Below are 13,635 nucleotides of genomic sequence, written 5' to 3'. Positions count from 1 at the left end.
ATTTGTTCCTCTGTAGTGTACATTTTATTAACATATGTGCATTTAGCATGATCTCAGTTAGGTTAATAATCTTTGGTTCTTTTTCAGGACACATCCGAATTTCAGACCTGGGCCTTGCTGTTCAAATCCCTGAAGGGGAGACGATACGAGGGAGAGTGGGCACTGTTGGATACATGGGTAAGAATTGTGGTAACTCTCTTCTACCTCCTTCTTTAGTCAAGCCGTACATCCTTCGTTACTAAAACCACTGCAACCATTCCTTTACCTTATCTGTACAATTCTCAGCTTTCTACCTCTCCTTATGACCTTTATCAACTGTCTCCGTTCAACTTTATTCAGATTGTAAACCCCTCTGTCAGGTTTCCTGTTTGCTATTTGAACTGACCTCAATTTTCTCACCCCTCATCCCGGCCTCTTCTCCCCTCCCTCAGCTCCCGAGGTGATCCAGAACGAGAGCTACACCGTCAGCCCGGACTGGTGGGGGCTGGGCTGCCTGATCTTCGAGATGATACAGGGCCAGTCGCCCTTCCGCAAGCGCAAGGAGCGTGTCAAGCGGGAGGAGGTGGACAGACGAGTGCGCGAGGACCCAGAGGAGTACTCTGATAAGTTCGCAGAGGAGGCGAAGGACATCTGCAGACAGGTGAGAGTGAGGAGATGGAGGTGACAGGTGGCTTGCATGGTGCATGGGGTTAGAAAAAGAGTAGTGTGGATCAACGGAATGTACATTTCCAGGATAACTGCCTGACCTCTGGCGCGTGAGTTGCCGTTCTCTAACTCTGTTCACTTCGGGAAACAAAAACAAACTTCGAGCTAGCAAGCTACACGCTGAAAATCGCAAGTTGAGAAGAAAATTTGGATTGTGCAACAAGGCAGGCCTGCTTGGTTCTTTCAGGGAATGATTGTAAAAATGTACAAAGAATATGTTTACGGCGTTTTGGGACCTATAGAGGATTGCTATGGATGGCAAATGACGTTTAACCATCATGTATCCAGCTAATTTCAATAGCTCACATTACTGTATTGTGTCAACAGTTAACTTCATTTTATATTGTATGTGGCATTTTCTTTTGCGGGGTGCAAATGTTCCACCAAAACAAGTTCCTTCCCGACACTGTTTTGCAGAGCCACCGTCGCTGCTTCTGGAACTTAGCGCCGCCCAAGATGATTGTGATTGGTTTTAAAGAAATGCAAACAACCCAGAGCTTTTCTTTCTCGTATCGCAGAATGTATGTGTGGAGTACTTACTCCACAGCGCTGTGGAGTAAGGTCTGGCAATGCAAAATGAAGACAAAGGGAGGAGAGCACATTAACACATTTCTTTGAGAGTGATGGCAAATAAGGACATGGATGGATGTGGCTGAGGGGGTGGTGGAGAATAATGCAGAAAAAGCATTGTCATACCACTTGGTGATGATTTCAGTTTAGTATGGGCATGAAACGTCATGTTCATGTCTCCTTGATAAATTACATGAACAGGTTTATATTACTGCAATAACTGCCTTTATTAATACAAACAGTAGCTGTGGCCTCTGTAGGTCTTTTATGTTCTGCCACTCACTTGGTAGACACAGTGACACATAAAAAGCAGAAGTTGCACAGTGAGATATTAGAAACAACGCTGTTTGAATGGCAGTTTTTCATTGCAAAGAACATTATACCCTTTCCTGTTTAAAAACAGGGTTTCTTGAACTACATTATAATTGTTAATTTTGTAGCTTCTGGTTTGTCTAAACTTTTGAAAACCTATTCAGATTTTTTTCCTTTAGTGTAAGATGCAGATGTTGACAATAAAGCATGGATTACAAGATGTTTGACACTCTAAATTTCTTTTTATATCATCGAAGAGCTGTGTGTTCTGAATCTATTTCAAGATTAGATAATAATGGGTGCCTGGGTAGCTCACCTGGTAGAGCAGGTTCCCTTATATAGAGTGTTACTCCTCGAATAACATGCAGCCCTTTGCTGCATGTTATTCCCCCTCTCTCACCCCTTTCACATCTTCAGCTGTGCTATACAAATAAAGGCCTCCTCTTACAGCATGTTCACCAGGGAGTTGGTGTCTATTGTGCTTTTTCTGTTGTTTGGTGCTGGACCGGTACAAAATACAAAATTCACCACAAAATACATTTTCAGGCTGTAAAACCAAAACGGTGAGCTAAAAGATGCTAAATTGCTCTATAGAGCTGAGGGGAACTGCAGAGCTGATAACTCTGTAACTTTGTTACTACGAGCACCCCTTTCAACCCAACGTTAATATAAACGTATGGATTAGTGCAGGTTTCAAGGAGTTCAGTTGTTTAATAGAACTTAGCTTGAAATCTTCCCATCTGGCTTTCACCTTTTGTCTTCCACAAACTCACCATTCTCCACGAGGGAGCCACTAAGCGGCTTTGCCTCTGAACAGGAGGGGACGGGACGTTTATTTGTGTGACGCGGTGGAACATTCTGACCCGAGGTTCAGCAGATTCAAAGACTCCCCAGGGAGAGGAGGAGAAAGAAAAAAGGTTTCAGCAAGAAATGGGAGAAAGATAATCGGGAAGGGGGAGAAAATACAAGAGGGTGGTGATGGGGGATTACCACAGCTCAAAATAGACAAGTGATCCAAGTTGTCAAGAGCAGAAAGTGAGAGTGAGCGTTTGCTTGAACCCTGGTGTAAATTGGGAAAGAGTTGTGCAAAGACAAGAGAAACGATGGGGAACTAGAAAGAGAGCTGTGGTGAAAAATTGTTGATTGTAAAAGCCACCAGCTTTTTGGGTGACAACAAGGTCAGTGAGAGTGTCTACTAGTAGCCAAACCACTAAACAGCACTCATCCACTTCATAAGCCTGCTGTACTGTAGGTGGTAATATTATCCTGAAGCTCTCATAGAGAAGGCAATAGCGCTCTCTAATTCTATCCATGATGGTGCTGCATTAACCCCTGAGTGCATGGATTTGTATCGGTCATTATTAGATTACATTGGGTCAGATACATAAAGGCAAGCGGATTACATGCAAACTACGACCATGTGTGTGTTTTGTATACATTGCACTAAATGGATTCGTCAAACTGTCTGGAGTTATCCAGCATCACAGGGACCCCCCCTCCCTTTCTTTGTGATTTATGATTAAGAACTAGGCTTAAATAGAGGTTTGGTTTATGTTTATTTTTTTATTTTTTGGGCTAGCAGCACATCTTAAGAGTTGCAATATTTAAACCTCTTCTTCCTCTTCTTCCTGCTGCGTGTCAGCTCCTGGCTAAGGACCCCAAGGAGCGACTGGGTTGTCAGGGTAGAGGGGCTATAGAGGTCAAGCAGCACCCCATCTTCAGAAACATCAACTTCAAACGGCTGGAGGCCAACATGCTGGACCCTCCCTTCAGCCCCGATGTAAGGACCGCACGCACACACTAACACACAAACTAGAGTGCATACAGGCTCGATTCACAGCTTGTAGCCAGGAAATGCCATTGTCACAAGTAAACAAACACTTCCAGTGTAATCTAGTTATCATGGTAGCTGGTGGGGGTGGTGAGAAGCATGCCTGTGATTTCAGTGTTGTCGTTTGAAATCCCAAACTGGCTGACAAAATGGAAAACATGCATTCTTCTGCAGTGATTTAAAGCGGAGTTGCTCTGTTGTCTGGTTATCATTACTAATACCTCCAGTGGAGCTTGTGAACAGTAGACGGCTGCGGTCGCATTAGGAAACGGTCAAGTGCGAATATGCGTAACTATGGAGTGTAACACAGACCACTAACCTCCCGGGATGAATGCAGTTCAACCAAAAACACTGTAAGCTTTTATTCTATGCTGCACTCGTAGATTTCAAAGCTGTTCATACCGGGAATCATTTAAAAAAAAAAAAAAAATTCAAAAAATAGCCCGAGTGACTGACCTGAGAGGTTAAATCAAGAGTTGAAAGTAGATAGTGCTATCTGCGTTTCTATTTTGGGTTATTCAGGTCAGTAGGCCCTTGCTGGGGAGAACAGAGCAGCAAAGAGTCCTCAGTAGTAAAGACTTCCATGTTATTAAAAATAACAATCTGATTTATTTCAGGATTAGTATTCCCCCCTTTTATCCAAAATAAATGCACTTTTCACAGTTGTGTGTGTGTGTGTGTGTGTGTCTCTCTCTCTCTCTCTCTCTCTCTCTCTCTCTCTCTCTCTCTCTCTCTCTCTCTCTCTCTCTCTCTCAGCCCCGGGCCGTGTACTGTAAAGACGTCCTGGACATTGAGCAGTTCTCCACTGTCAAAGGCGTGAACCTTGACCCCACGGACGACGACTTTTACCACAAGTTTGTCACAGGCAGTGTCTCCATCCCGTGGCAGAACGAGGTACTGCAGGCTCAGGCCTCTGAGATGATGTCATCACTCAGTCTAACAGACTGATACAATGCAGTGCAGCACTGGTGACATAGAAATACCCCATATTAAAGATTACCTTCCCTTAAGAGTAATGAAGAAGTATAAATCAATGTAAATGCTTTTAAATGTGCCATTGCCTGTGAATGACTCAAGTAGCTGAATATGTATGCGACATGTGGAAGTGTTCATTTGCATCCTAAATGCCCAATCCAGATAGATTCTTAAACCGATACCTGTAAGGAGGCTTGTGTTTTAAATTAATGGCACCCACCCAGTGGCGGAATGTAACTAAGCACATTTACTTAAGTACTGTACTTAAGTACAAATTTGAGGTACTTTTCTTTTCATGCCACTTTCTACTTCTACTCCGCTACATTTCAAAGAGAAATATTATACTTTTTACTACACTACATTCATCTGACAGCTTTAGTTACTAGTTACTTTATACATTAAGACTTTTGCACACAAAACGCATGTCGTGTGTATATGTATGTATGTAATGATTAGCCGATTAAACACTTATGGTGCGTTCTTTTTGTCTTGTAATCGCGACTAGTAGCTCGAGCGTGACGTCACATCTGTGTCGAAAAACGAATAACCGCGGGTTGTTGCATTCTTTTTGTCACACAATACTACGAGTCGGAGAAAAGATGGATTTTTGTAACATTTTTAGTAACATTTAGGATTCTATTGACCCAGTTATTGACATATTACACACATATTTCAGTTTGATACATGAAAATTACGTTTTGATTAACGTTAGGCTACTGCTCTGCTTTCTGCTCAAGGCTCGGCTTAAAGCCATTGTTGTCATATAGCAACCGAGCTTCTCTAGCCAATTTCAGCTGCACAAGCTACAAAATAACTAATTAGGCGGTATTTAACTCCTAATAAGACTGTAGCGACATGCCTATAGGTAGCAGTATACAGCGCTATGTGTACGACTTCTTCATTTGGTTACAACAAAGACAAAAGTGCTTAAAATTGTAGAAAACCACAATGTTTACTACGTGTGATGCACGACGTAGCCATCTTTGAAAGTGAGCTCGGGGTCCTCTGAGTTCAGATGACTTGACGACTCGTATATATACGACCTCGGGGGCGTTCTTTTTGCAACTTCCGGGTCGTAACTCCGGAAAACGACTCGTAAAACGACTTCGGTGGACAAAAAGAACGCACCATTAGTTGATTGACAAAACTGTTTGGATTGTTTCCAGTTTCTAAAATGTGAGGATTTTTCTGCATTGAGTACTTTCTACTTTTAATACTTTAAGTACATTTTCCTGATGATCCTTACATACTTCTACCTAAGTAACATTTTCAATGCGGGACTTTTACTTGTAACAGAGTATTTTTACAGTGTGGTATTAGTACTTTTACTGAAGTAATACTTCTTCCACCACTGCACCCACCCTTATGCTGACGCACAGACCTTTTTGTTGAACCAAATACCTAAGGAAGTGAAAGTTATCAGGGTAAAAAAACCTCAACCTCTTGTCCTCTTGTTTTGTAGATGATTGAGATGGAGTGCTTTAAAGAAATCAACGTCTACGAGACTGACGGGACGCTGTGCTCCGATCTGGATGTGAACCGGCCTAATCCTCCACCAAAGAGAGGCTTCTTCTACCGCCTGTTCAGAAGAGAGGCAAGTGCTAGTGCTCCGGCAACTGTTCGAGGGGGTGGGGGCTAAGGTACTTCTTCTCTTCCTTCATTTTTTTCTAGTTATGCCTAGTTTAGGTTAAGGCCTCTCCCTTTTTTCCCTTTGCATATTCCTTTCTGTATTTGTTGCTGTGCCACTTTTGTCTCAGAAGGTCTAAAACATGAGGATTTTTTTGTTCTTGAGAGGAGCAGGTTTGTGGTTATGGGAAGACTTGACTTCAAGCTTTACTTTGAAGATACAGTGACACGTATCACAAAATATCAGTCAGTGGTAACAAATATTTCAAGTCTCCAACGTAACTTCCACCTGTCCTTTATTATTGAGACCTTTCATTTTGTTCTTTACTTGTTTGAACTTGTATTCCAGGGTGTAGCTACCTCTGGGGACAAGGGGGTGACATGCCCCCACTCCCTTTTCAAAATCCTACTTCTATACTTTCAGTTTGGTTTTCTTAATAAAATCACTCTACGCAGTGATCCGTTGCTGTGGAAAAGCAGATAAGATAAGCGAGGAGTTGATATCAATGTCAATATGCCCCACTGAGTCATTATCACCATGTGCTCGCAGCAGTAGCGAGTGCTGTGTGGAAGTTTTTTTCGCCCTGCGTTTTGCCTTTCGGGCTACATACAGTCTGCTCTATCTTATTGGTGGAGGTTGTCGGGGCTGTATTCAGCGTGAGAGTCTGGCTGCAGGCACTGCTCACTTCTGGATGTTTTTCAGGTAAAATAAAAAGTCAAAGATAAGGCAGCTCTTTGTAGTAAAAATGCAAATACAACATTATGAGGGCTCTGCATGGAAACTGCATGTCATTTCAAGTAGGGATATTACATTAAAAAAAGCTGAATTTCTAGTTTTGTTATATTACCTTTTTAAATGGGAAGCACAATGTCATCACAATTGGTTATTTGCTACCAAACCTAGGCCCATGCTTCAGTTGCATGTCTTATGTTTTCTTCTAACACAAGGGTTAAGGGAGAATGTGACCTCATCTCGCACATGTGAGATGGTGTAGTGATGAAAGTTGATAAGGTTAGTGATATATCCTCACTTCTGGTTTTCCCCAGGTCTGTTTTAAGAGCGGTTACAGTGACGACGAGATCGAAGAGCCCTCGCGACTTTAAACCACTCCCTCCACCTGCCTCCTCTTCCCCCCCCTCCCCCTCGCCGCTGAACTTCACCACAAACTCCAAGCAAGCGCAAATCTTAGGAACTCAGTGAATGTTGACCTGTATTTATGAGCTGTATTAAAAGTGTATTATAATTAAAGAAAAAAGTATGAGTTTAAAGATTTTGTACATTTGTACTTGAATTTATGTCTAGATGTATATTTTCACTAAAGGTTGTATTGTACAAAAAGCCATAAAAGTACCACTTGAATGCATACATTACATTTTTATTTCCTTTATTTTATTTTGGAATGAGTATGGACAATTTGTTGTTTTTTTTTGTTTTTTTTAAGAAGCACAGTACCAGTAGTTTTTTTTTTTCTTCTTCTTTCTTTTTTTTCTCAATGTAGCATAAGGCCTTTTTGTTTTTACATGTGCTGTATGTTTGTCATTGATTTAGCCAACGTGACGTGTTGTTAGCATATCAGATCCACCTGGTTCCCAAACTAACCCTTAGCCTCTGCAGGCTCAGGTAGATCTGAATGATGTGCATAGATCCAAATGGTATTGGTGGAAAATAAATCCAGTCTAGCATTGCTGTGTTGATGCTATGCTGCTAAAGCCTTCCCCATATGTTTCCAAGATCTGCCACTTTGATTTAAATTAGTTTGAACGTGATAATCCACATCTTTCCCTCAGCCCAGTTAGGCAGGTTGCACTGGACTGTATGACGTGTAGTGAACTGTCTCCAAGGGGCCTTTACCAACTTAATTCTAGTAGAGATGGCATGGATCAGCATGTGCAACAATTAGTATTTTAAGGAAATATTGCGGAGGCTTTTTGTTTTGGTAATACAAGGCCTGATCATTATCATTCCTGGACCTCTCAAAAATCTCATGAGCTGCAAAAGGCTCAGATCGTTATTTTAGATGCCAGACTGTTTCCTTCGGGAGAACAGCATGTTAAGTAAATGTCTGTTACATTATTCACTCAGGCAAAACAATTTTTTGGTTGTTTATCTTTATTCCTCAAACTTGGTTTTCTGCTTCTTTTTGTGTAATCTGTCACCCATAATTTTTTTGTGTACCAGAAAGCCTAGGACAGGTTGAGTTGGAACATAGAGACTTATGATGATGATGATGATGATGATGATGGCACTGTATAAGAGATCTGACCTGGGGCTGAAAACAAATTGCCATTGCATTAAACAAGCTTACAATGATTCAGCTGTCAGCATCCTCTGCGCTGACTTGAGATACAGCCTGCTTTGGCCTCTGTGCCTGTTGATCATAGATAGCACAAAGCCGGTCGGCCACATGTCCTGCTAGTAGACCTCCAGTTAGACCCTGTGGCTTTAGCTGTGTTTGTACTAGATGAAAATAACCTTTCTTAATCATAATAGCAGCTGCCTTTAACTATTCCATTGAAATCTTGTATGTTCTGTCATAAGAATGACTTGAGACCGTTGCTTGTATGTGTGTAGACAGGGAGGAACAGGGGCATAATGGTTATTATTATTATTATCCTGCCTGCAGAGTTACTATCATCCAGTGTACAAAAACACTCGCCACTTGCAGTTGTGCACTTTTGTTTCATCATAGAAATGTTTCCAAATTAACCGATCCTGAACAAATACATTTTCTGTACATTTCCCAGCATGTTCCAATCGTTTGTTTTCATTGGCATTTCAGAGGCTTTTGAAGCCATATTGCTTTTGAATTTTGGTTTTTAGTCAGTTGCTGTTTACTCCCACCACCACCTGTTTTTAATGCTGTGAATACCCAATCTGGACGTGACAATACAATAGCTAGAAATCATGTAAGGACTTGAATGTCACTTAATTGATTTTCCAACCCTTCAAGACCGCTTACATTTAAAATGGTACGCGTGGAATTCCCCATCTCATTTACTAATTTGGAGACTTGGCCTGTTCTATAATATTGTCGTCCCCTGTTGCACATTCCATTTATCAAAAATCAGGATTCGAATGTGTGCATCTGTTGCCGGCTTGACGTCACCCGAGTGTCTGTTCGTTTTTTTGTTGCTCTTGGGCACATTTTGAAGCAGATTTCTCTTGCCTATGTAGATTTTAGCCTTTTAGCTCTTTAGCCTCAAAAAAACCTTGTAAATGATGTATTTCTAACATGTAACTAAGCTCTAACACACATTCATTCACTCTCACAGGGAAACTAAACTGTGTTTGCCACCCATGCCTCTGCCATTGAACTTTACTCTTATACCATCCATACAGCAGTAAAGATATTCTGTTTAGTTTCATTGCACTATGGTGTGTTTTGACAATGACTTTAGGAAGTGTCTTTAACTATTTTTGCCAATGATACCAAAAGCAACATTAAGTAAATCAAACTTGTCTTGTGATCGGAAACATTTACTGAAGAAAGACTGACCGCCTTTATTGTATGTGCCAATTACCAAGTTCAGTTCTGACACCCCGCCTTTTTTCCACCTCTTTATCATTCCGTCCATTCTGAGAGAAATTCCTTCACATAAAGGAACTTTAAACAACTCAACAGTTTTGAATGTCCGCACTAAGTGCATTGTAATGCCTGTTTAAAAAAAAAAAAAAAAAATACATATGTTTTATTACTCAAGCATGTATCGGTTTGTAATACTTCAGGTTCCTTGTATATGTAAATGATGACCTTCTAGTGCCAACATATCTCACTGGTATCTGAGGACAACTTTATAAATGGCAAGGTGACCAGCTGAGTTGGCCCTGTTTGAATGCATGACATGCATTCCTTCTCTCCTGCCTTCCTCCAAGGCGGTGATGGTGAGTCTTCCCCCTTAAAACTGGGATGGCGCTCACCAATGATGTTTAGAAGTGAGAGATCCTCAGTTCCTTGATGTCACTTGAGTCTAGTTTTGGGATAAATGCCTGGAGGTTTTCCAGGGTTTCATACTCTTCTGTCCAGATTATATATCGGATAAGTGATATTTTCAAAGAAGGGAGGAACAACAAATGCATTATTGGTATTCAAACGTGGCCTGGGACTTCTTGATTTTTCTTCTTTTTTTTGTATCTGTACAGTCATGTCGTTCAACCACTGCAGTCATTGTTAATTCTTGTACAAGTTGTATCACTGGTTGTTGTACCATATCTGACATTTGTAATTATGAAATAATACACTGCCATTTGTATAAAAATACTTGTGTCTTGACTTATTTGTATCATGCTGCATACTAACTTGTTTGTTGTGAATAAATGGGCAAAGATGGGAGAAAATAAGTTATAAAACACAAATAGAAAATAGTGTCCTGCTAATACCTATGTTGTGTCCAAGCCATAATATCTGCGTATTTACTGCAGGTAAGACGTTATTAAAGCTTTTACTAGGCTACTACTTCCTTAAGTCATTACATAATTAATTACAGATTAAAGTTATAGATTTCTTTCTGCCGGGCGCTTGTCTTTTTACCATTGACTGTCTTCCTACTGAGTGGGGGTGGGTATAATAACAGAATAATTGTCCATGTGAAGGTGAAAGCCAGAAACGTTAATTTCGGTGCACGTGTTTTTGATTTACAGGAAGCTCTCTTTAGCCTCCCCGTTGTGGTTGTCACACCTCCCACTCATCTTTCTTGGCGCAAAGATAAATGTCACTGCTACAGCACTGGTTTGTTGCTCAAATATGTTTTTACAATCTGGATTACAGCGGTCCCGTGACATCAACAATAACAAAAGAAAAAAAAAACCTTACTCACTCATTGGTTCTTCATCAAGGAACTCAACATAAAACCGCAGTCATTGGTTCTTCATCAAGGAACCCAACATAAAACCGCAGTCTGATTGGCCGCTGACGTTGCAACCCTCCCCTCTCTTTTATACTGTCACCAATGCCACTTCCTGGTGTGATTTTGTCGGGGGAACGCAACGCTGCATCAAAGATGGCTTATTATCGACCAACATTTTGTTCATTAAGAATTAACATTGTAAAAGAATAAGAGATATATTGCACGAAAAGAAGGCGGAGAGCCGGTGGTAGTTGTCGCGAGCAGTGTTGGCACTCTCGTCGCACTACGCACCCATTGCTCTCTCCTTTTGCTAACTTGTCCCCACTGTGCTAGCTAGCTAGTTAGCTCACATAGTAAATATTAGCTAGCCTAGCAAGCTTACTGTTTGCTAAAATGGCCACCATGGAGAAATTGATGAAGGCCTTTGAGTCTCTGAAGTCATTCCAGCAGCAACAGGGACCACCGACCGCCGAGGAGCTTGTCCAGAGGCAGTAAGTGGATTTTTGTCCCACAGCGATTGCATAGCAAGCAAACAGCTAGACAGGTAGCTTAGCTTGCGAGCTAACGTTAGTACCTCTCTCTCTCTCTCTCTCTCTCTCTCTCTCTCTCTCTCTCTCTCTCTCTCTCTTCTGGTAACGTTAAGTTAAGGGAACCAAGGTTTAATTGTTAGCTTGAAGCCAGTTAGCAACATGCAAACCATCAAGCAGATTCTAAACTGTTATTTAAGCTTCTCTGCTATTTAATATCTACTTGTTGCCAGACATTGCACTAATGCTTAGCGAGGCTCCGTCGCCTGATATTAGCATTATTTGACTGACACTCAAATATTCAGATTTGTAGGACTAACGCTAGCTGAATGATAGCTAACATACAGTAGAAGGCATCCGCTAATTGATGCCCACGCACCTGCTAAGGGCTCAGGGACTAGCTAATTAAAAGGTTCAGATTCTGCTTAATAAGTTGATCTCGGAAGAACAATTCTGTTTGTAAAGCTACGTTCACATTTTTGAGTGTAACATTGTGCTGTTAATTGCACAGAAGGGTAACGTTAGATGTCATAACTACTTTTGCTTGATGACCTGGTGCATTAATGGTAGCCTCCTGGACTGGCGTCACGTACGCCTGTCCATCGCACTCCATCCGGATCAGTGGAGCAAGATGTGCTGTAGCGACTAGGGCTGCGTGCCTTGTTTTTGTTTAGCCGCTGCCCAGGGAATAAAGCTTTTCATTTCCTTTCATGTCCCTTTCATTCATGAACACATGCCATACACCTTCACTAACGACCGTACCATATTTTCCACCTTTTCAAATATACTATTCAGCCTAGTCAATCATTTCATCTGTCAAGTTCTAAAGAGCTTTTGGTGTTAAAGCACCAGCAGACTCATCAGGCTCATCTGCTAGTCGAGAGGTTCCTAGAAATGTCTATTGTTGTCATCAGCAATACACTCTCTGAAATGGATTGCTTTTCCTTGGTGATTAGTATACAGTTTAGTAAATTCCATCACTAATGATGTAAATGATGGAATATATAGCCTATGCAGTCTCCCTCAGCTATTAAGAAAATGTGTTTCTGCTGCTGATGTATGCTTTATAATTAGATACAGAGGAAATAGGTCTGACATTGTGGTCTTGTGAATTTGCACTTAAGTTGCTTGACACTTTTGAAATGGACATTTCTCTCTGCTATTCAAGGAATACTGAGATTTGACTAGAGTTTAAATGTACACTGTGGTTCCTTTCATGCCCGCATAGAGATCTCCTCAGTTGTTGTCTTTTCAGTGATATACAGAAATTACCAGTGTTGCGGTGTTTTATGGGGTGGCCTGGCATTGACTTGGTATATTTAGTATTCCATCCATTGTGCTGTTGTGCTGTTTGGCTCTAAGCAAGAGATTTAAAGGTGCACTATGAGTTTCCTGCATGGTTTCAGAGCAATTTTCATTTTTGTCTCAAATCGTAGGCATCTCTCCTTGGTCCGCTAGCTGCCTGCCCCCTGAATACACCGTGAAAAAGGGCTGTGCTCCAAAATACAACACCACGTTCCAGCCAATCACCGACAAGATGGGAGGGGGAGGGGGAGGGGGTGGGGGTTAGTGACAGTTAGTCAGTTAGTCGTGACAGTTACGGAAACATGGGTGGAGTGGCTTGCTTGTTTCGTTTAGTATTTACTTGGAACGTCAACAGAAGTGTCGTCATGCTCATAGTGCACCTTTTTAATTGTACTTTCTCAGTTTGACTCTGAACCCAATTGTTCTATCTATCTATCTATCTATCTATCTATCTATCTATCTATCTATATATATATATATATATATATATATATATATATATATATATATATATATATATATATATATATATATATATATTTTTTCCTTGTCTTTTGCGTAATCGTGTTTTCTGTCCCTTCTTCCCATCCTCCCCATCTTTCCCCTTTTGCAGGAAAAAGGAACAGGCTACAACAAAGAAGGACAGGGTCACCCACTGCCTGACAATATGTGAAAACATTGTGGCTCAGTCTCTGAGGTAGGCCTTGCTGATCTGAATTATTATTATTATTATTATTATTATTTTTTTAAATCAATCAAATTTACATTGAGTGTCTGTAATTTAAAATGACGTAAACTTAACATGCCAGTTTGAGTTGGGTTGACACGGTATGAAATCTCACCCCTTCTGTTTTTCCTCACCCCTTTTATTATGGTTTTGAGTGTTTCATGTGTAAACCGTTCAGAATAGTGGTATTGACATATACAAAAGTTGAATAT

The 13,635-nt window shown here is 41.0% G+C and overlaps 2 protein-coding genes across 17 annotated transcripts in view; both read left to right on the top strand.

Moving 5' to 3' along the window:
- grk4 (G protein-coupled receptor kinase 4) overlaps positions 1 to 10,278 on the top strand; it is a 49,027-nt gene extending 38,749 nt beyond the window's left edge. For 2 of the 3 annotated variants that reach the window (XM_039809913.1, XM_039809928.1), the window contains exons 11-16: positions 88 to 177; positions 432 to 640; positions 3,230 to 3,367; positions 4,175 to 4,312; positions 5,856 to 5,987; positions 7,067 to 10,278. In XM_039809913.1, the coding sequence (XP_039665847.1) occupies positions 88 to 177; positions 432 to 640; positions 3,230 to 3,367; positions 4,175 to 4,312; positions 5,856 to 5,987; positions 7,067 to 7,123 (764 nt within the window). In that variant the 3' untranslated portion in view covers positions 7,124 to 10,278. Of the gene's footprint in view, positions 1 to 87; positions 178 to 431; positions 641 to 3,229; positions 3,368 to 4,174; positions 4,313 to 5,855; positions 6,034 to 7,066 lie in introns of all 3 variants that reach the window. The other variant, XM_039809919.1, reaches the window with a different exon arrangement.
- A 697-nt stretch (positions 10,279 to 10,975) lies between these two features.
- The window catches only part of htt (huntingtin), a 35,421-nt gene continuing 32,761 nt past the window's right edge, over positions 10,976 to 13,635 (top strand). For 9 of the 14 annotated variants that reach the window (XM_039816482.1, XM_039816453.1, XM_039816473.1 and 6 more), the window contains exons 1-2: positions 10,977 to 11,355; positions 13,310 to 13,393. In XM_039816482.1, the coding sequence (XP_039672416.1) occupies positions 11,258 to 11,355; positions 13,310 to 13,393 (182 nt within the window). In that variant the 5' untranslated portion in view covers positions 10,977 to 11,257. Of the gene's footprint in view, positions 11,356 to 13,309; positions 13,394 to 13,635 lie in introns of all 14 variants that reach the window. The other 5 variants (XM_039816470.1, XM_039816420.1, XM_039816398.1 and 2 more) reach the window with 2 other exon arrangements.

The sequence above is a fragment of the Perca fluviatilis genome, chromosome 1 (assembly GCF_010015445.1).
Source record: "Perca fluviatilis chromosome 1, GENO_Pfluv_1.0, whole genome shotgun sequence".
Lineage (NCBI taxonomy): Eukaryota > Metazoa > Chordata > Actinopteri > Perciformes > Percidae > Perca > Perca fluviatilis.
The sequence above is the reverse complement of the archived record's forward strand: the minus strand, read 5'-3'. Positions and strand labels throughout refer to the sequence as shown.